This window comes from Penicillium psychrofluorescens (assembly GCF_964197705.1).
Source record: "Penicillium psychrofluorescens genome assembly, chromosome: 2".
Lineage (NCBI taxonomy): Eukaryota > Fungi > Ascomycota > Eurotiomycetes > Eurotiales > Aspergillaceae > Penicillium > Penicillium psychrofluorescens.
In genome coordinates this window covers 2728727-2748080 of record NC_133440.1, presented here as the reverse complement: position 1 = coordinate 2748080, position 19354 = coordinate 2728727, and the positions used below count along the sequence as shown (strand labels likewise).

The window sequence follows — 19354 nt, the reverse complement described above, 5'->3', positions numbered from 1 at the left end:
GACATGCCAAGCAGTTTGAAAATCACTACTAATCTTCAAGGTGGAGCATCTTTATTAGCTAACACGCGTATCTGAATTGCTGGATTTTCCAATGGAGTGTGTAGGAGCCAAAACTATAGTGCAGTAAAATGACTGGCTCTATTACTCGCAGTAATGAAATAGTTCAGCCTGCTAGGTTCCTGGAGCCACAGTCCAGTCCTGACAGAGAGCATAATATATAAATACTGTGCGTATCTTCTTCTTTGCCAAATGTCTTATTCATATTTGCTCATCTACCACAGATCTATCTCAGCCTGAACATGCGGACCCTCCAAACCTACGAAGGCGTATACCTTTGGAAATATGTCCCCAACTTTCCCCTTGCCGTCACATTTTGTGCGCTGTTTGCAATTGCAACCGCGGTCCACAGCTGGAGGCTATATAGGACCAGAGCCATTTTTACAACCCCCCTCATACTTGGAGGCTTATGTGAGTCCCCGTCCTAGAGCTCTTACATGCAGTTATTGATTATCTGGAAGAAGTCGCTGACAACTTTCGTGGTCTCCGCTCTTCTTTTAGGCGAGGTAATCGGATATGCTACTCGCACAGCGGCTAGCCCGAACACTGGCAGCTTGGTTCTGTACCTTTTCCAGAGCATCTTCCTCGTCATCCCTCCCCTTGGTTTCGCGGCGACGCTCTATATGGTTTATTCTCGGATCGTCAGGGCCATTCATGGGGAAGGTCTCTCACCGGTTCCCATGCGATGGACTACCAAGATATTCGTTGGTGGAGACTTCACCTGTTTCATGGTTCAAGGCAATGCTGCTGGCTTACTGGGTAGTGATAACACGACTCTCGTTCGAATTGCCGACTATATAATAATCGTCGGTCTGATTCTGCAGATTCTGCTTTTTCTATTCTTCATCGTCTGCTGCATTGTTTTTCACAGAAGAATGAACTTTTACGTTAAAGAAACTCGGGTATCTATTCAAAGCCATTGGCAGTCGGGTTTCAACATGCTATATGGAACGTCCACCGCCGTGCTTGTGCGTAACATCTACCGAGTGGTTGAGTATGTTATGCAGTCAATATCGCAACAAGGCTATCTTGTCACACACGAGTGGCCTCTCTACGTGTTTGACGGTCAATTGATGCTCTTTCTCATGATCGGCTTTTATGTCTGCTACCCAGACGAGCTTCGACATTGCACTACAGAATTCGGGATTGAACTGCAGTCTGCCGAGCCATCAGCCTCTGCAGAGTCTTCAAATGCTGCCAGTCCATCGACATTGGACCAAAACTGTCGCTACATCAACGAATGAGAGCCAATATAGTGAAATTTATATGGCTATGAGAGACGGGTTCATAGAATAGAACGAGTACAATTCAACAATATATAGCGCTCGAAGGGAAACAAACAAGTGTGAACTATGAGAATGAACATCTTGAAAGAATTAAGTAAATTTTATATGCATTGTTCATTGCTTCGATCTGTTCCTTTTCATATAGATGTGCAATCACGTGATCTGTACCAATGTTTACGGCGCCCAAAACTTTTGGCGTTTCCCTTTCCCAAGTCCCGCTCTACCGCTCGAGGTGACGTGCCATCTTCGCGATATTCTATCGCACTTCGATCTCTCCATCTTGAAGCTACCTTTGGTCTTCTCCAAATCGCCTCTGTATATTTTCAGCCCTCCTGCGGCGTCCCTGCGTCGCCATGGAATACCACTCCGTGCCACCAGAGGAGCGCGCGCGAGACGAGAAGGGCAACCTCTTGCCCTGGGGTTACGTTTACAAAGAGTGAGCTCCTGCCAGCTCGAGGGTTTCTCGACCTATCTTGTTGACACCTACCACAGTGAATCTCGCAATCCCCGTAGGCCGCCAGAAGAGACAGGACCTTTCGGCAAGAGAAGGAATGCTCGATATGACCATGCTCGCTCACGGACACGAACCGGAACACCCGCAAAGCGAGAAAATGCCAACGTCGCCGAGTTCGGTCGTTTATTCGCAGTGCAACAAGAGGAGGAGAAGACACTGGGTCTGCCAAAGTCATCCTCGTCATCCAGCCTCGAAAACCCCCGGAAACAAACCGAAAAAGTCGCGACGGAGTGCATTCTCTACGGATACAAGACCAAAGACTCCGAGTGGAAGGTGATCGATAAATACGAGCGCATCTCGCAGGGCCTGGTTTGCGAGGACTACCCGCGCAGTGACCCCAATTCGGCCAGCAACTACACGCAACTCTTGAGCGGAGGCGACGTGGTAATCCGCGCAAATCTGTCGGCCGATGCAAACCGCAAATCCAAGCGCTACGATGGAGGATATCACTGGATCAAAGTGACCTTCGATTCGACCTCTGCCGCGGACCGCGCCTGCTTCTACTCGCCACAGGAGATCGATGGATACCTTGTTTTCTGCGAACTGTATCATGGCCACGGCCCAGGTGAAGATGCTGCGATTCCTGCCGGCTCTTCGACGACCGGCAACCTTCGAAACAGAGCTCCGCGGACATTGACGACGTCGCACTCTACGGCTTTCCTCTCGAGCAAGGACCAGGATCGGTCAACGCTGCCGCGGTCCTTCGCAATGAACAATCTGTCAAGCGTTGCAGATGTTACCGAGGTGGACGAGGACCAGTCCTTGAACTCGAGCACGACCACCGCGACATCTGGGACAGCAACTGTGACAGGAGTATCGACTGGCATCCAGCTTTCATCCCCAGTGCAGCAACGACATGTCGCCACAGAGCCAAAGCCAGAGTCAGATTTCATGACGCACATTCCTACCGTCCGCCGCACGAAGCTCCGCCCCTTGACTGAAGCTCTCCCACCCCAGCCGACGCTCACCGAGCGTGTCCTTCGATCGATCCCAATCCTGAGCTGGTTCACCGGTGATATTGTGGGTGACGGACCGCAACTTCGCGAAGACGGCACTTTTGATTACGACAAGTCTAATGCGTACTGGCGTTTCTGGTACATGGTGGACAAGATTTTGGGCTCTGATATCTGTGGGCTGAAGGAGGAATCTTGAGGTGCTGCCGCTCAGGCCTTTCGAGGTCTTCTTGATATCACATTAATCCCGCCCGAGTGCTGCTCTTGCGACAACTTGTACTCTTGACTCGTCGCTTCGAGTTTTTGAGCTTGTGCCCTATCTCGCCACCGAGGTCTGGTCGTGTTATGATATGCACTCATTTGAGCATGGAGTTGGATCAACTGGGCAGACAATCCGTTGCGTGTACGATAGTCGATCTAGTCTTACGCAGTAGGTAGATCACACGAACAAAGTCCTGACTGGACATCTGACGCTCGAATTACCTTCTGTAGCCTACATCCAGAACTGCTTATCCAAGCGCGCGCAAGTAACAACCGAAAATCGAAGGCTGAGATGATACAATTCATCGAGTGTGTAGAACCACTGGTATTTCCAGACAATTTTTGTAGTTAAGTTAGATCCTAGTTAGGACGTTTATTCGACCTTGCTATCGAAGTTCTCGCCCTCAACCAGATCGGGGATATCGTCCTCGTCCTCATCATCCTTCTTGTCACCGCCCTGTGCCTTCTGCATGTTCTGGTAGCTCTCGGCCAGCTTGCGGAGCGAGGCCAGGCTGTCGGGGCCGAGCTGGTTCAGGATGCCGGGGACGAGCTCGGTGAGCTCCTTCTCCTCACCGTTGCCGTAGAGGGCGAAGGTGTTGGAGGGGACGGAGGCGTGGACTAAGATTAGACATCACTGTTAGATAAGGGTTGGGATGGTGGGGAAAGAGTTCAGACTCACCCTTGGGAGCGGCGAAGTGGATGACGTTGCCGTCCTCCTTGAACATGTTGACCTCCTCGATGGCCTGGATGGGCTGCACGTTCATCTTCTTCAGGGTCGTCTGCAGCTTCTTGTCGTCGGCGCCGGCGGTCTTGTGGACCTTCTTGACCTTGCGGCGGGGAGTGCCCTTGCCTCTGTGCGAAGAGTGTGTTAGTCGAGATATTTTTTCTTCACAGCGGGCGGCTATATCGGAGTGGAATGAAATGTCCCAAAAGGTGATGCAAGAGTCCGATTGGAGAGTCCTGGAATATTGAATCCCACACGGAAAACCTCCAATGGCAGATTGCAGTGCCAAGATCGGCAGGAAACATGAATCGAAGGACGGGTAACCGGAGGTCGGGTATGGGAAATGACGGGTTCAATAGAGACAGATTATACATACCCTATTCAAAAGCGAGTGAGTCAGTAAAAGGTTCAAAATCAACGCATACAAAGATCTGGTGCCAGGCGAAACGAAAAAGAGACAAGCCAGCAGATCCAGAGAAGTCGACTCAGCATGACCAGCTTCGAGCCTCGATCACGGATCCCCAACAGCACGCCCAGAGCAACAGACACGAAAAAAAAGAGCCAGAACATACCAATCCGCACGCTAGCCTGCATTCTAGCCAACTTTGCCTGATCCATGGTGACGATTGGAGGGGTGTCGTGTCGCCTGTACCGCGACGGTGAGAGTTAGCCGAGGGACGCAGTTGGAGCTTTGTGCGGGACAGGAATAAATCGGGGCAAAAATGTGTGGCGAATGAATTAAGCGTAGGGCAAGAACATACCGACTCGAGAGAAACGGGTAGGTGGGTGGTGAGGGGGGTGGAAGTGGGTGGTTGGATGAGGGAAGTTGAAGTGATGATGCGCTTCGTTCGAGGCGGAGAGTTTTGTGTGGGGAGTTTGTTCGCCGGCCTTCGGTTAGTGTGGGTGGCCGGAATAGTTACTACTTCTATGAGACTACGGTCGGCGATTTTGGTATCTGCTATATTGAACTGTGGCTATCATCTGTGGTGGTCATTTCGATTGACTGGATGGTCGCTGGAGTGGTGAGACTGCGTTGATTGTGGGTGTTGAGAGGCCTTCTCGGCTAAAACCCTAACTACTACTGTACATCCGCTTTTCAGTCTCAGCTTCAATGCCATCGACCAGATCACCTCTTACTTCAGACACCGTTAGAAGTACAGTTATATTGTTATCTCTCTCAATATAATGCTCCTATTTTATTCTATTTTGGCCACAGTTTCAGCCAGAGTCTGTTCTCTGGATAGGGACCCCGGAGTAGCCATCAGCGCTTGGCAACCATGTATTTGGGGCAGACATCAAATATCTAGCGGTAGTCTCAGTTATATATTTAATTTGAACTCTTTTATACCAAACAAAAGCGGATCTCAGTATACTTCACCATGCTAGAGGCCGCTATGGTAAATCCTGTGTAATCACATGACCTTTGATGTCACGTGAGATCTAGTGCCTGATAGTTCTGCCTGGGCACGTTGATATGGCCAAAATCACGTGGGGAGGTCAACACGACCACCGCAGCTCTAGACGTTGTCGTCAGATCAGATCTCAGCAGAATCGCAAGAACCCTATTCTTTTCTTGGATGCGCAAAATGGTCATTTGAAAGCCTGCTCGATATTAATGGTCTTGAGAAAAGGCGAAAAAGGAAACAGTCCTTCTGCCAAACAGAAAGGCTGGTCTTTTGTCTCTTTCAGCCACTGCGACTTCGCATCCGTCCCCGGTGCTTTCGTCGTCATGTATTTATAGCCTCAGACTTTATCTTCGCTACGCATCTAGAAACTGATCAACGTATCGAAACATGCGACAGCCCAAGCGCTGGGCACGGAGCACGGAGCACGCTAGGCCTGACGATCCGTCTAGGTGTTCGGAGTATCAGTGCCCACTCCCAGCGAAGTGGGACTGATGCCTAGCCGAACACGCTAGGACCGCATCTACTAACAGGGGCCGGCCGTGTTCATACCCCCGATATTACTATTGTATCGGGCGATGATCCCTATTTGGGGGCCAAACAACAAAGCCGCGCCCGCTCTTGGTCCTGGGTCGCTCGGAACGGCTCTCTGGACCATGCGATGCCAGAAAGCTTTAGTCGTGAGGGTGACAAGATCATCGGAAATCTACAAGCTGCTCGCTCATTGAGCATCGCGCAAGGCTAGTTACAATAAATAAGTAAGCCCCAAGCCCTCTATTTACCTTAGCTCCCCCCCTCTTTCCTTACTATAAATGGCCCCTGCTGAAAACGAGCGGGCCAATGGTGAATGAATGTTTTTTGGCTCAGACATGATGATTTGGATTTCATGACTCGCAGCGAATGCGGAGGGGGTCAGTAGTCCGCATTATTTTTACCGAGCTGTAGCCTGGATATGGCATCGCTGGTACGTCAATATCCCCTGTCGATCTATAACAGTTGCTCCGCCAATCATAACCGGTGGAGCTGTTGGTGTGGGTAACGGACCGAGTACGATCATGTTCCGTATTTTGCGACGGAGCTCCCAGTGCGTGGTGCAAAACTCACCCAAGCACTGCTGGTCCGCCCAGTAGTTAGATGGTACATTATGTATATAGAGTAGGTATACTATTCAATACTAATGACGACAACGACAAGTATATTCATGCATGGTCTCCGCACCGACCGGCCGGCGCTATGCCGGGCGAAGTTGGAAGCCGCTATAACGCGCGGTGGAGCGAGCCGCCTGTTCAAACATGATGGCCCCCGCCCGCAGGATCGGTTCTTAAGTCTTCCAAATTCTCCCTAAGGTGAATTGCTTTCCCAAAACGCATTCCTTCTCTTGCTCTGAGAAGTATCGATGGCCTCTTCCCCGCCAAAATAATGGCAGTACATTCTTTTGAGAAGAGCCTGGCGCTCAAAGTCCTTCTTTTCTATACCCTGGCCGTGGTCACAGCGGCGACGCAGTGTTATTATCCAAACGGCACGCCGGCTGAAGGGGATGTTCCTTGCAATGGGGATGGAACGGCAAGTGCCTGTTGTGGCCCAGATGCCATCTGCCTGTCGAATGGACTGTGTCTAGCTATCCAGCAACCATTCGGCCTGTCGCGCGGGAGCTGCAGCGACTCAACGTGGCAATCCGACAACTGTTCTCAGTACTGCGGAAGTGAGTCCTCGCCAAACTGCTTTTTGTAAAGGTTCTACATACTGACCCATCATCTGTAGTGGACTTTGGACCATCCGGTGGATCATCATTAGTACTCTTCAACAGCACGGCCTCGCAATCATACTACTGCTGCAACTCTATTATCGCCGATGACAACGACGCAATCTGCAGCAACACCATGACTGGTGATCCCGCAGCACCCTTTACAGTAAGCAACGCAGAACTCGTTCCCGGAGTGGCCGCCCTGTCCGACTTTGTCAAGAAGTCGACATTGTCGCATACTGCCTCCCATGCCGCCCCCCAAGCCACCTCCCATGCCACCTCCAATGCCGCCCATATCACACCCGAAATGAAAAATCAAACGGAACCAACAAACCACACCGCGGATTCGAGCGCATCAGTGCTCAGTTCCAACAGTAAAACCTGTGACTCAAACAACGATGTAGCCATCGGGGCTGGCGTCGGCGTTCCCCTCGGACTGCTGGCAATCGCGTTCCTCGTCTGGGCCCTGTGGGAGCGGAGAAAGGGAAAGAAAATGCAGGCTTTGGCAGCTCACAAGAACTCTGAGTCTCATGACCTTATGCGTGAGCTTCCTGCGTCTATTCCGGTCCGAGCAGAACTCGAGAGCGTTTCCGGTAGCTGCAGCAGAGCAGGCGGTTCACACCACAACGGATCATACCATTGAACCAAAGGGGTGGTTTACCCTCTTGGTTGTACCTTCTTTAGTTAAACTTCTTGATTATACCAGATTGTATATAGCATAATGTATTTCTTCGAGCATAGCCTCCGAGCTTCTTTTTTCCGTTTTATCTGCCCCCGTACCTAGCCTCAGGACTCGTTGGTGTAGCTGACCTAACACTAATAGCGTACGGTGCGGGGGTTCTAGCATCACGAGGTGATGAATTGGACTCTCTAGTGCGATCTCGTGTTGTTGTTTTCGTCCCCCGACTGTCCGGGGTTGTCTTGGCCTCCCAGAGGGAGGCAGAGTAATTCTTGTGTATTAGTAGTGCGCTCCTGCCACCCTCTCCCGCGGAGAGCAGATGGTTCCGGTGCTTCGTTGGCAGTATGTCGTAGCTTATCTAGTGGGGAGAGGGGAATAATCAAGGGGTTTGTTTTGATGGTTGGAATGAAGTGAGGAACGCGGGCTATTTAGGAGATGGGAGTGACATAACCTACTATGTAATTTACTATGTGTAATGCGGTACACAGAATGTCTCGCAAACCGAGAAAAGTGTCGTGCGTATAGAGGGACCCTAGATAAAAGATCCCCAAGCCCATTCCAACATCTTAAACTTACCATTTTCCCGCTCCAAACTTTTAATCATGGCTGAAAAGGACACCACAATACCCGTCTCCGTTGAGGATTCAAAGGACACGACTGATATACCTTTTCAGGGTGGGAAATATCAGACCGGAGAAATCGACGGTGCTACCTATGATGATGTGTTCGGCGAAGCCAACGAAGACGGGCCTAATTATCGCAGTGTAAGTGTTCTAAACATCGTTACAATCTCTATGAAAACCATGTAGCTCAAGTGCACCTAGATTGGTTGGTGGGGAACAGTTGCTTTGATGCTGAAGACCCAGATTGGCTTGGGTGTTCTCTCTATTCCGGCGACCTTTGATGTGCTCGGAATGGTGCCAGGAATTATCTTGCTTTGCATCGTGGCAGGAATCGCAACATGGACTAGCTACATGGTTGGTGTCTTCAAGGTGAATCATCGCCAAGTATATGGTATGAATGATGCAGGGGAGTTGATGTTTGGGAAAGCTGGGCGGGAACTATGTGGACTCGCATTCTGCCTTTGTAAGTGAATGAATTACTGATGCGAGTATGATATATTACTAAATTACGAAAGATTGGATCTTCGTTGCCGGGTCCGGTATCTTGGGTATATCGATCAGCCTGAATGCTGTCTCAAGCCACGGCACCTGTACTGCTGCTTTTGTTGTTGTTGCTGCTATCATTGGATTTCTATTTGCCAGCATTCAAACTCTGAATCGAATTAGTTGGATAGCGTGGGTTGGTTTGACAAGTATTGTTACAGCTGGTCTGTACTCATCCCATTTTCCTCAACCATTCAGCCCGTTTCCTTTCCACATCGTTCCTTTATTCTAATCTTCGTGTCTTCTAGTTCTTACTGTGGTTATTGCGGTTATTATCCAGGGCAGACCGAGCTCTGCACCACAGGGCTGGACCACAGATTTTAAAGTCGTTCAAAGACCATCATTCGCAGATGGCGTTTCCGCTGTGTCTACTCTGATCTTTGCCTGCTCTGCCACGCCCGCATACTTCTCTATTGCTGCTGAAATGCGGGATCTTCGATACTTTAATCGTGCAGTCTTTGTCAGTCAATTAGGCTCAACCATTTTGTATGTTGCCGTGGGCGCCACCGTTTACTACTACTGCGGGACCATGGTAGCTTCACCTGCTCTAGGATCTGCTGGCCCTTTGGTCAAGAATGTCTCCTATGGAATTGCCTTGCCTGGCCTGATTGCGTCAACTACCATCGTGATTCATGTAAGTCTGTACTCACACTATGGTGGCTCCAAAGAAACCCCGTTTCCTCGACTGTTCGACGCTCATAATACCCTATAAACACCAGCTACCAAGCAAATACCTTTTTGTCCGCATTCTTCGAGGATCGCCACATTTGACGTCAAACACATTCATCCACTGGGGTACTTGGATCGGCTGCACATTTGGGTGTACCATTATTGCATACGTTATTGCAAGTGGCATTCCAGTTTTCAATAACCTTCTTTCCCTCATCGGAGCACTGTTGGGGGCAGTTTTAGCCTACCAAGCTGCTGGCTGTATGTGGTTCTACGACAACTGGAGTGAAATCTATACTACAAAGAGAACCTGGAAGTGGATTGCGCTTGCCTTTTGGAGCGGTTTCTTAATCGTGGTTGGGACATTCATAACTATCGCTGGCACTTATGGGTCGGTTGTTGACATCATCGAGTCCCTTCAAAAGGAAGGTGTCTCTAGGCCCTGGACTTGTGCCGACAATTCTAACTCGTAAGTAGAGAGTCCCGGAACATTTGCAGGATTTTGGCTACATACTCGAAAGCCAAAACGCTGAGTGACAGGAATATTTCTTCTCATATCTCTTATTAAGCCTGGCCCACAAGATAGCCCGCAGTGCAATCTATCTATTCCTGAAATCGTTAACAATATCGATAAATTCGGCTGAGTATTGGTGGTAGGTAGCCAGCCAAACATATCAGCGAGCGTCAGCATAGCCATATCCAAAATATGAGATGGAATAAGAAGCCGAATGGAATGATTCACGTGGAGCATCTAAAGTTCTCTATTTCCAAGCGTCTGTGTATGTACGTCGGTTTGTTTCCTATATAATAATGCACATCTGGTGCTTTTCATGAAAAATCTAAAGTCTAGAACCCATGTTAACATGGACAGCCTTGACCTGGCTGTAAGCCTCGAGACCAGCCTCTCCCAGCTCGCGTCCAATACCACTTTGCTTAACGCCCCCAAAAGGAATGCGAGGATCGCAGTCTTGGCTACTATTAACCCACACCATACCGGAATCAATTTCTGCAGCCACGCGATGCGCACGCTCGAGATCACGAGTGAAAACAGATGCGCCGAGGCCGTAAGTAGTGTCATTGGCGCGGCGGATGGCTTCTTCCTCGCTGTCAAATGGGAAAAGTACTACTACCGGACCAAACACTTCCTCCTGGGCAATCCGCATCGAGTCTGTCGCATTGATGATCACGGTAGGCTGAATGAAGTATCCATTTTGATTTTTCGCTTCAGCAGGCTTGTATGGTGCTCCCCCGGTGAGGATTGTGGCGCCTTCACTCTTGGCGATCTCGAAGTAAGAGAGGATGCGATCGTATTGAGCGCGTGTCACCTGCGGACCTTGAAAGACGGATTCATCCCACTGGTCGCCAATACGAACACTCTCGACTGCCTTCTTGAAGCTGGCAGTGAAAACGTCGAGGATATCTCGGTGAACAAAGATCCTAGAGGTAGCAGTGCAGATCTCGCCTTTGTTGGACATGATCCCAGAGTGCGACCATTTCACGGCTTGCTCCATGTCTGCGTCTGGGAAAACCAGAAGTGGCGATTTACCACCGGTCTCAAGAGTAATGTTCTTGAGCGATCCAGCAGCTGCCTTCATAATTACCTTGGCTGTGGCCGTCGAACCGGTAAACGCAACCTTGTCGACCAGCGGATGCGATGCTAGTGCTGCGCCAGCGTCACGCCCATATCCATTGACGATGTTGACAACACCGGGCGGGAATCCAGCTTTTTTGATCAGCTGGGCAAGAATGAGTACACTCAGAGGGGTCTGCTCTGCAGGCTTCAAGACAACGGTGTTGCCGCAAGCAAGTGCAGGGCCGAGTTTCCAAGTGGCCATAGAAAGAGGATAATTCCAAGGGATAATCTGGGCCACAACGCCAATAGGCTGGCGGATGGTGTAAGCAAACTTTTGAGGAGTGGTGGTGATTGTCTGGCCAAAGGTCTTGTCGGCCCAGCCGCTATAGTAACGGATTGTGGTAATTGCTTCCGTAAGGTCTTCCTCAAGGGCAAAATGGTAGGGTTTTCCTGATAAAGTCAATTAATTGTGTAGCGGGAGTGTTGTTTCAACACAAGACATACCATTATCCCATGCATCAATGGTAGCAAAAAGTTCTCTGTTTTGCTCCATTAGATCGGCTAATCGCATCATGAGCTGGCCCCGGTCTGTGGCGGGCAGCTGTTTCCATGACGAATGCACCAGAGCGGCTTTTGCAGCCTTCACGGCACGATCGACATCTTCGGCACTGGCAGCATGCACGGTCGCAATTGGCTTGTCAGTTCTATCATACATAAACAATCAGCAAGCTTCCCAGCAATTGAACTCGATTATGACGCACGCAGGGTCCAGCGAAGTGATAGTCTGCCCTCCCGTTGCAGGCATAAATTCGTTGTTGATGAATAGGCCAGTGGGTTGCTTATAGCTGCGCCCGTTGGGAGCGAGGATATCAACGAGCAAGGACATTTTCACGGCTGTCTCCAAAGATTTTCCATAATCACTTTTCTCAGTCCTGGATGTTCCGAGATATATGTTTCGTAGTCGCACCCTCTAAGCGGGTTAAGCCTGTTTGGGAAAGTCCTTGCGGCGATCTGCTGGTGGCCCAGAGACAAAACAGAAAGCGATTCCTCGGTCAAAATTGGCCAATGACGGCCGTCTCCAGAATCAATTGCCTTGTTGTTGATTGTTCGCTTCCAGGATCAATTCCGTCCAGCACTTAAAAAGAAAATGAAAATGAAAAAAAGAGTACATGCAACAGTCAAAGTATGGTGGTGGTCACCTAGCGACGCTCGATCGGGGGCGGGTAGGCCCCCGCCCGTCTAATCGGCCCCTTGGCGGCCTCTAGCGGAATTTCACTACCCTAAATACTCGACAAACCGATGTGAGGATAAGAGACGGCCGAAAAAGGCCGCCTTAGCGGAAGCGGTGAAGGGCCTGACAGGGGCAGGTGTATTAATTTCAACCCCATGGCTCCGCTCCCCGCCTTCGTTCTCAACCTGTGCCTTTCGACTGAACTACAGTACCACAAACTCTCACACTCACTTACTCTAATATGGATGCCGAAGATGATGGCTACCTTTGGGATGATTGGCCTAAGCTCCTAGATGGCACCGACTACGACGGCAAGCAGCTACTTACCCTGCTCCGCAATGGTAACAGTCCCTTCCGCGGAGCTTGGGACGTGGAAGTACTAATTCGAGAAATTGAGGAGACTCTTGGTGCCGAGGTTACTGACATCCCAGTTGTCACGAGGGGATCTAATAACTACGTGAGTTCCGGTATGCAATTCTAATGCCTCGACTCAATACTAAGGATTGTGTGTAGGGTCTTCACATCAAGCTATCAAATCGCCCAGACATCGTGGCACGTTTGGCACGTGCCGATGTGAACATGCCAAAATATGATAGCTTCTCAGTTCCTTTTCTAACTGGCGAAACCAAGTTCGAGGCCGCCGCGTATGAATTGTTAAGCTCAGAGCCTAATATCTTGGCTGCTCGCATGCTTTATCACCGTATCCCAGTACAGCACGCTGGTCCTAAAATTAGTCCCCCTCCAGATATCACTGGCCGTCGCTTGTTCTTGTTTGAAAGAACAGAGGGAGAAAATAATATATGGAGATCTCTAGGCCCGAAAGAAAAGGTAGCTATCTTATTAATAGTTTCTTCTAGTTGGTTCTTTATATCGTGATGCTTATCTTCTCCGTAGGACTGTCTTCTTTCTCAATCAGCCCGCATTCGCGCATCGCTATTCAACTTTAATCCCCCAACTAGCTTTTCCGAGACTTGGTTTCTCCAGCGTCTCTTCCAAGAAAAACCTCAATCGCTTCCTTTTCCAATTGCTCCTACACGTGACTTCTGCGTGGGTCTTTTCACGTCGAAGATCGAGGCAACTATCGGGAATGCTGGCGATATGATCGGGTGGTGGGAGGATAATTTCACAGTTGGCCCTCGTGCTGCGGCGGCTAAGCAGTCTCTACTACGCCTGATCCCCCACATTATGCCTAGGGACGGCGACCAGGCGTCTCTTTATCGTCTCGTTCTCGATCATTGGGATTTTGGCATTCATAACATGTCCATTGCAATTGATACAAATGGCCAACCCCGCGTGACATCTATATATGATTGGGAGACTGGGTGTATCATGCCGGCTATCTTGTCTGATCCATCGATGGCGGTGTGCAGTGTCGATTTAGTGACAGATGGGACTGCCGCACCCTTAATCACTCGATTAGAGGGTAATGAAACTCCAGATGAGCTTGCACAGTATATGGCATGGGCCAGACACTATTGTGAGGTATGTTCTATCTTATCTAAGCCTATTAGCAGAGAGGTAATTGCTTGCTGTTCCAGATTCTCTTCGATCAAGCGCCTGATTACAAGCGTGCCATCCAGGCAGGGAAAGATGCGCGCCATATCTGGTTTGCTTTGCGAAAGTGGCGAGATGAGAAACCGGAGGAATATTTTGGTGATTTGGGCGATTGGGCAGAGACGAGATTGACAGAACTGGGGGTCAAATGATCTAGGGCTGTCCAAAAACTCGAGTTCTTCAACGACAGAAAAAAAAAAAAAAAAATTCAGAACGTTCGGGTCCCAAATGTACATGAAAAAAGAATTAAGCCCTTGAAAATATCAGGAATATAGATAGTGATGTTTCCGCTCGTTGTACATACTCCTCTAGTTAGCTAAAAACTAAAAGAATAGTGGAATGCTCAGAGGCATCCCTGATCTGAACTTGCTCGTGGCAGATTCCCCTCACTTATAGGCCACTGGAACATGATTTTGTGCCACGTACCGCCTCCCTAATGAAAACTTATTGAACTGTTCGACTGGAAATATTGCTTTTTCTGACAGCCTTAGCATCCCGCAAGCCTCGGGGGATCTTCATAGTTTATCTTCAGAAATCGAAAGCCTAAGCGGAATAAAGGTAGATTCACGAAGTATATTAAGAAGCAGTTCGAATGACTGGCGGTCCGACTCTAGGGGCCGATTAGGTGTTTCACCGCTCATTTACATGGGGACTCGAAGGATGCAGGGCTAATGAAGGCCCCCATCATTCGTTCCTCACGACAACGTCGTGTTTTCCCCTTATGGCGAAGTTTGTCAATGGGGCGCCCGAAATGGGGCGGGCGCTCGTGCGCCCCTTTGACTCCTGATCTATCCCACTTTAGATCGCACCCGACGAGTGAGGTCTTAAATGGCCAAAGACACCCACCCTTTTCCCTTGCCCACGAATATCCTATGCGAGGTTTCGTTCGCTTCCGATGATGATATTCATCCCTCGTTTGCTCTTTCTTATCGGACTATGGGGGTTCCTCTCCTCTGTCTGGGCGTGGTCTGAAGTGGCCATTGGTAGATTCTTGATCACCGCCCCTCAACAACTTCCTGGCTCTTGCGTGGACAAGGGCATTGAAAACGATCTTCAGAACACCATAACATTGGTAGATCATGCCATCGGAGTTATCGAGCCCTTACTCACGATGTCGGTCCAACGAGACGACGATTGGATAAATAGGCTAGATATGGCCAAGGCAATGTTTGGAATCGATTATACTACGCTTCCTAATGGACGATTGGAAGTCGTCAAGGGGCGAAGTATATTACGGGAAGCTTTGGGTTAGAGAGTTCCCAGTATTAACATAAATCATGGCATGACTTGTATTTGCTAACATCTCCTGATATATAGCTCGATACAAAACCGTCCAGACCCTTTTGTACAATGGGGTGGGAAGTCATGAAAAGCCAATTATTCTACAATGTGGCGACGGGGGCATTAAATGGGCGACAACTCTAGGTGATCTGGGCTATGTAAAGGACTCCCAGAAGTCTCTCACGAGTCTACTCCGCCTGAACAACTATCCCGGCCTTTTTTTCTCCAAAATCTGGTCACCTCAAACCAAAGTGGGAAAAAACAAAGATAAAACCCCCATATATGGATGGGACTGGAAGACGGCATACTTTCTCAAAGGTGGAGTCGGTTCAAGAAGCAGATCATTCTGTGAATCCATGGGGCAAACTGCCTCCTATGAAAGAGGTGCCACAAGACATACATTTGATGCTACTGAGAGCATGCTTGTTTTGTGTCCGGGTTATTTCAGAGCTATGTCTCTTCGGTCTGCAGCCAGAATGCAAATGGAAGCGGAAGGATACCTTGATCAGCTAGTCACACGATCTGGAATCGAACTACACGAACTCATGCATATAACGACCAATAACATCAGTAAGTGTTAGGATTGGATACTCGAGAGAGGCACTAGAGATCTCTGCTAACTTGTGTAACAGTCACCGATCAGACTTTTGAACGGAATGGAAGAACCGTGAAAGCTTATTGGTGGGATAATTGTTACTTCTTGGCTCAGGCGGAAAAAAACAAGAGGGTGGAGGTGAATAAGGCGCTCTTGAATGCCGATAACTATAGGATATTTGCTGAAGGTATCTATTTCATCAAGGTTAACTGGTTGTACGACCGTTGTTAGGCTCAATATGAATATGCTTTGAGGATACAAAACCGTATCTCGGGTTTCGAAGAGAGTTTATTACTCTCCTGCAAAGTTTCTAGACCAGGCTGGGCGAGCTGTATCCGCCGAATGTTATGGAGCGTCAAGGTATCCCTGGGAACTTTTGAGCGTTACTAGGAGCTCCAAGGCTCCTAGGACCTCTCATACTAATCGCCGCGCTAGGTAGGTCGCCATCAGGGATGTCTAGAATGCTTCCTGTAACCTCTTGCCGTTGTCTGCAGGACGGATGATGGACGCGGATGCTGCACCTCTCCATAAGGGGGGATGGGGGGATGGTAGTGTTGAGCGACAACCATGTTGCAGAGCTTCCAGATAGCTCGAATTCTGTCTCTCTTCTAGATGAATAGGAACGGATTACCGCACATCAATGCGCTTAAGCCTCCTAGAATACTATAAGTCCCGAAAATGTTCAATTTTTTTTTTTTTACATTGGCGTCTTAGATAGATTTCTCAGACAGGCAGGAAACAATTGAATCTACAGGTTTTATCCGCAATCAATAATGACAATGGCAAACACGAAAAACCAGCTATAGTATAGGGACTTTTATAAGTTTCGTAGTAAGATCCCTAATAGAATAAGAGTATAACTAAGTATAGTAATTCTTTTATATTATTCTATGTTAGTAAGAATAAGAGAGGTTTATGTCAAAACCGTGAAAATTACCGTTAAGAGCTGAAATAGAGCCTTTGGCACTTTTTGGCCTAGCGGTATATTTGCACGCATTTTTGGTTGACATAATACCCAATCGTTTTCGTCTGTTGCCGACCTTTCCTACGGACAACAACTCCTCTTTACGCCTACTCCGCAACAACAGTACAGCAATCGCAGTTGATCATAGCTCGAAGAGAACATGGCAACCGAACAACCAAAAATGTCGTCGTCGTCATCTACTTCATCCGACTCGTCCGACTACCCTCTACGTCTCCATCCCAATTATACACGGGCCTTGTGGGTCAGCATCGCACTTCAAGCAATAGGATCCTGGAGCTGCGTCCTTACGACACGCAAATGGGAAACTGCGCCTCTCTGGGTGAACCTCATGTTCTGGCTAGCTTCCATCTCTACGATAATCTTGGGCGCAATACACGTATGTGACTTGATATCGGACCGGAGGGATGCGATGCGGTGGATATTGTTCACGCTTACTGTGATCGCATTCGCGTTGCTCTACCGTCAGGTGGCATTATACTATCTTGGTGAACCGGAGTGACACTAGTCAGTCCTAGGTTGGAGATAACGTCCGAAACGGACCTATGGAAGCTCAAGGACAGGCCGCAGCGGATTACATCGGGCCCTATGCATAGGAGCCTGTGTAGGCTCTCGGCGGGGCATTCTGGCCTAAGGGTGGTCGCATCCAATAGGATGGAGGTTCGTGTCCGAGGGCTACATTAGTCAGCCTCAAAGCACTGTGTCGGAGTGGAATTCCACATTGACCACTCTCTGGTCAGAAAATTGAATTGGGACTTTGATGCATGGAACGTGCCTTTCCTCAAGGGTACCAGATAGAATGTTGACCTCGGTCAGATTTCGTCTTTCTCCGCCCGTGTTCAACATTGGCTTGTCATTCGACCTACGGGGGTACTTATAGTAGGGTCCTGTTTTTGAGGTTACCCTTGTTCTGTTTCTGTCCTTTTTTTCTTGTTTTGATTGTTCAACGGTTGAACACCTGTGTTTTGAACTGATCGATTGGTCAACTATGGTAGATACAAACAGATATGCAAATAATAACAAGTAGTTTTGGTGGCGAAGGCTGATATCTTTGATGCCTGCTATTAGTTATGCCAAAGCGCTTTGGTTACAGCATGATCCCAGCGTCAAAGTGGGTAACATCAAACTCTACGGTCGATGGACAGAAGGCAGCTGGCAGTTCAGCTTGAGAATCCCTGCCGTAGACAAATATTTCTGCGCCCTGCAATGTATGGTTGATTTATTCAAAGACAAGTTAAACGTGACGATCGTCTAGGTCAACTACTACTTCAAATTCAGACACAGATGCGGATTGCTTGACGAAAAATTTTTTCGTTTAGCATTAATTCTAAGTTAGTTCAACATGATAATTATAACACCTCTGACAATGCTGGGCTATAGGTGAATGATGTGCGACTAGCATACGCTTCAGACACTCCATCCTGGGAGGGACACAAAAACCAGAAACCAAGGCTGTCTCAATGCCGCGGGTTACATTTTTGAGGACACATCTTCTAGCCCTTTTGTCAACATGTTGCAGAGCTTCAAGCTAGCTCGAATTGCGTCTCCCTTCTAGACGAATAGAAACAGGACAACGCACATCAATGCGCTTAAGCCTCCTAGAATACTATAAGTCCCGACAATGTTCAACTTTTCAACCATTGGCTTCGTAAATGGATTCCTCGGGCAGGCAGCAAACAATTGGATCTACAGGTTTTGTCTGCAATCCATAATGATAATGGCAAACACGAAAAACCAGCAAATCCCAATTTTCTGTAGTCCATAATCACATGACCCCCAAACAACTGCCGAAGTCCGGACATGACATCACCCCGTTCCTGACACAAGGAACTTCTCTTCTTCCTTGCACTGCTCGACTTCTTCTTCCCTTTTCCACATTCCAACATACCCGAGAAACACCATTCACAATGTTCCGCTTCGTAAGTATAGCCACTTTCCAGCTTCTGCCTTCCTCCTCCCTCTACCCCAAATCTAACCCATCCCATCCATCCCATCCACCACAACCAACCACTAACCCATTCACCACCAACCACAGAGCAAGACCCTGGACCCGATAACCCTCTTCCACTCCCCGTCCCTCGCTCCCAGCACTCGGGCATTGAACATCCTAAAGCAAGCCTCGACCAATGCCTCCGAAACAGCAACGGAAGACCAGGCAAGCGACTACTCCTCGCATGCGAAGCAGCAACGCGGTGACTTCGAGCTAGAAGTTACCACCAACCCCCCGACGGTGGATCAGCTGCGCAATATCCTTGACTATATCTCGCCTGTTAGCGGGACCGGACCGCAGGGCGGAAAGAACACTTATAGTATTTCCGAGCTTGTGAAGGGGGCGAGAGATGCGGAGGATGCGATCAAGAAGTTCAAGGAAGATGGAGGAAACTTTGTTAGGCCTGTTGTGAGTTTTTTATTCCCTTTCTTTTTCTTGGAGTTGCTTTTGGTTGAGATTTAATGGTTATATGGACATGGGTGCTAATGTGTTTTTCTTTTAGACTGTCGACTGGGTGAATGGCAGAGCCGTCATTGGAGATGGCGAGTCGGAGATCCTGAAGATGGTGCGCCAGCTTCCCGAGAACTGAGTGAGAGCATGGTTGGCTTCTTCTCTTCTGCTCTCCCCTCTCCGCCCTGCAGTCAATTCTCGAGATAACACTTGTAGGCGGATGGCAGAACTGCATTCGTCTA

At 48.8% G+C, this 19354-nt stretch overlaps 6 protein-coding genes across 6 annotated transcripts; 4 read left to right on the top strand and 2 right to left on the bottom strand.

The window, feature by feature from the left end:
* Positions 1 to 1696: 1696 nt before the first annotated feature.
* Positions 1697 to 3009, top strand: PFLUO_LOCUS3225 (uncharacterized protein; the record flags this gene model as incomplete). The annotated part of the gene is made up of 2 exons (XM_073780449.1): positions 1697 to 1779; positions 1836 to 3009. The coding sequence occupies 2 exons, from the start codon at positions 1697 to 1699 to the stop codon at positions 3007 to 3009; spliced, it is 1257 nt and encodes a 418-aa protein (XP_073637302.1).
* A 435-nt stretch (positions 3010 to 3444) lies between these two features.
* On the bottom strand, positions 3445 to 4413 carry PFLUO_LOCUS3224 (Nascent polypeptide-associated complex subunit beta; the record flags this gene model as incomplete). Its single annotated transcript, XM_073780448.1, has 3 exons — positions 3445 to 3689; positions 3751 to 3921; positions 4368 to 4413. The coding sequence occupies 3 exons, from the start codon at positions 4411 to 4413 to the stop codon at positions 3445 to 3447; spliced, it is 462 nt and encodes a 153-aa protein (XP_073637301.1).
* Positions 4414 to 7078: 2665 nt separating this feature from the next.
* Positions 7079 to 7585, top strand: PFLUO_LOCUS3223 (uncharacterized protein; the record flags this gene model as incomplete). The annotated part of the gene is made up of 2 exons (XM_073780447.1): positions 7079 to 7085; positions 7110 to 7585. 2 exons carry the CDS (start codon positions 7079 to 7081, stop codon positions 7583 to 7585), a joined length of 483 nt encoding a protein of 160 aa, XP_073637300.1.
* A 2710-nt stretch (positions 7586 to 10295) lies between these two features.
* Positions 10296 to 11834, bottom strand: PFLUO_LOCUS3222 (mitochondrial aldehyde dehydrogenase; the record flags this gene model as incomplete). Its single annotated transcript, XM_073780446.1, has 3 exons — positions 10296 to 11479; positions 11534 to 11733; positions 11791 to 11834. 3 exons carry the CDS (start codon positions 11832 to 11834, stop codon positions 10296 to 10298), a joined length of 1428 nt encoding a protein of 475 aa, XP_073637299.1.
* A 667-nt stretch (positions 11835 to 12501) lies between these two features.
* On the top strand, positions 12502 to 12988 carry PFLUO_LOCUS3221 (uncharacterized protein; the record flags this gene model as incomplete). The annotated part of the gene is made up of 3 exons (XM_073780443.1): positions 12502 to 12717; positions 12774 to 12904; positions 12970 to 12988. 3 exons carry the CDS (start codon positions 12502 to 12504, stop codon positions 12986 to 12988), a joined length of 366 nt encoding a protein of 121 aa, XP_073637298.1.
* Positions 12989 to 18579: 5591 nt separating this feature from the next.
* On the top strand, positions 18580 to 19251 carry PFLUO_LOCUS3220 (uncharacterized protein; the record flags this gene model as incomplete). Its single annotated transcript, XM_073780442.1, has 3 exons — positions 18580 to 18591; positions 18708 to 19070; positions 19165 to 19251. The coding sequence occupies 3 exons, from the start codon at positions 18580 to 18582 to the stop codon at positions 19249 to 19251; spliced, it is 462 nt and encodes a 153-aa protein (XP_073637297.1).
* Positions 19252 to 19354: the final 103 nt, after the last annotated feature.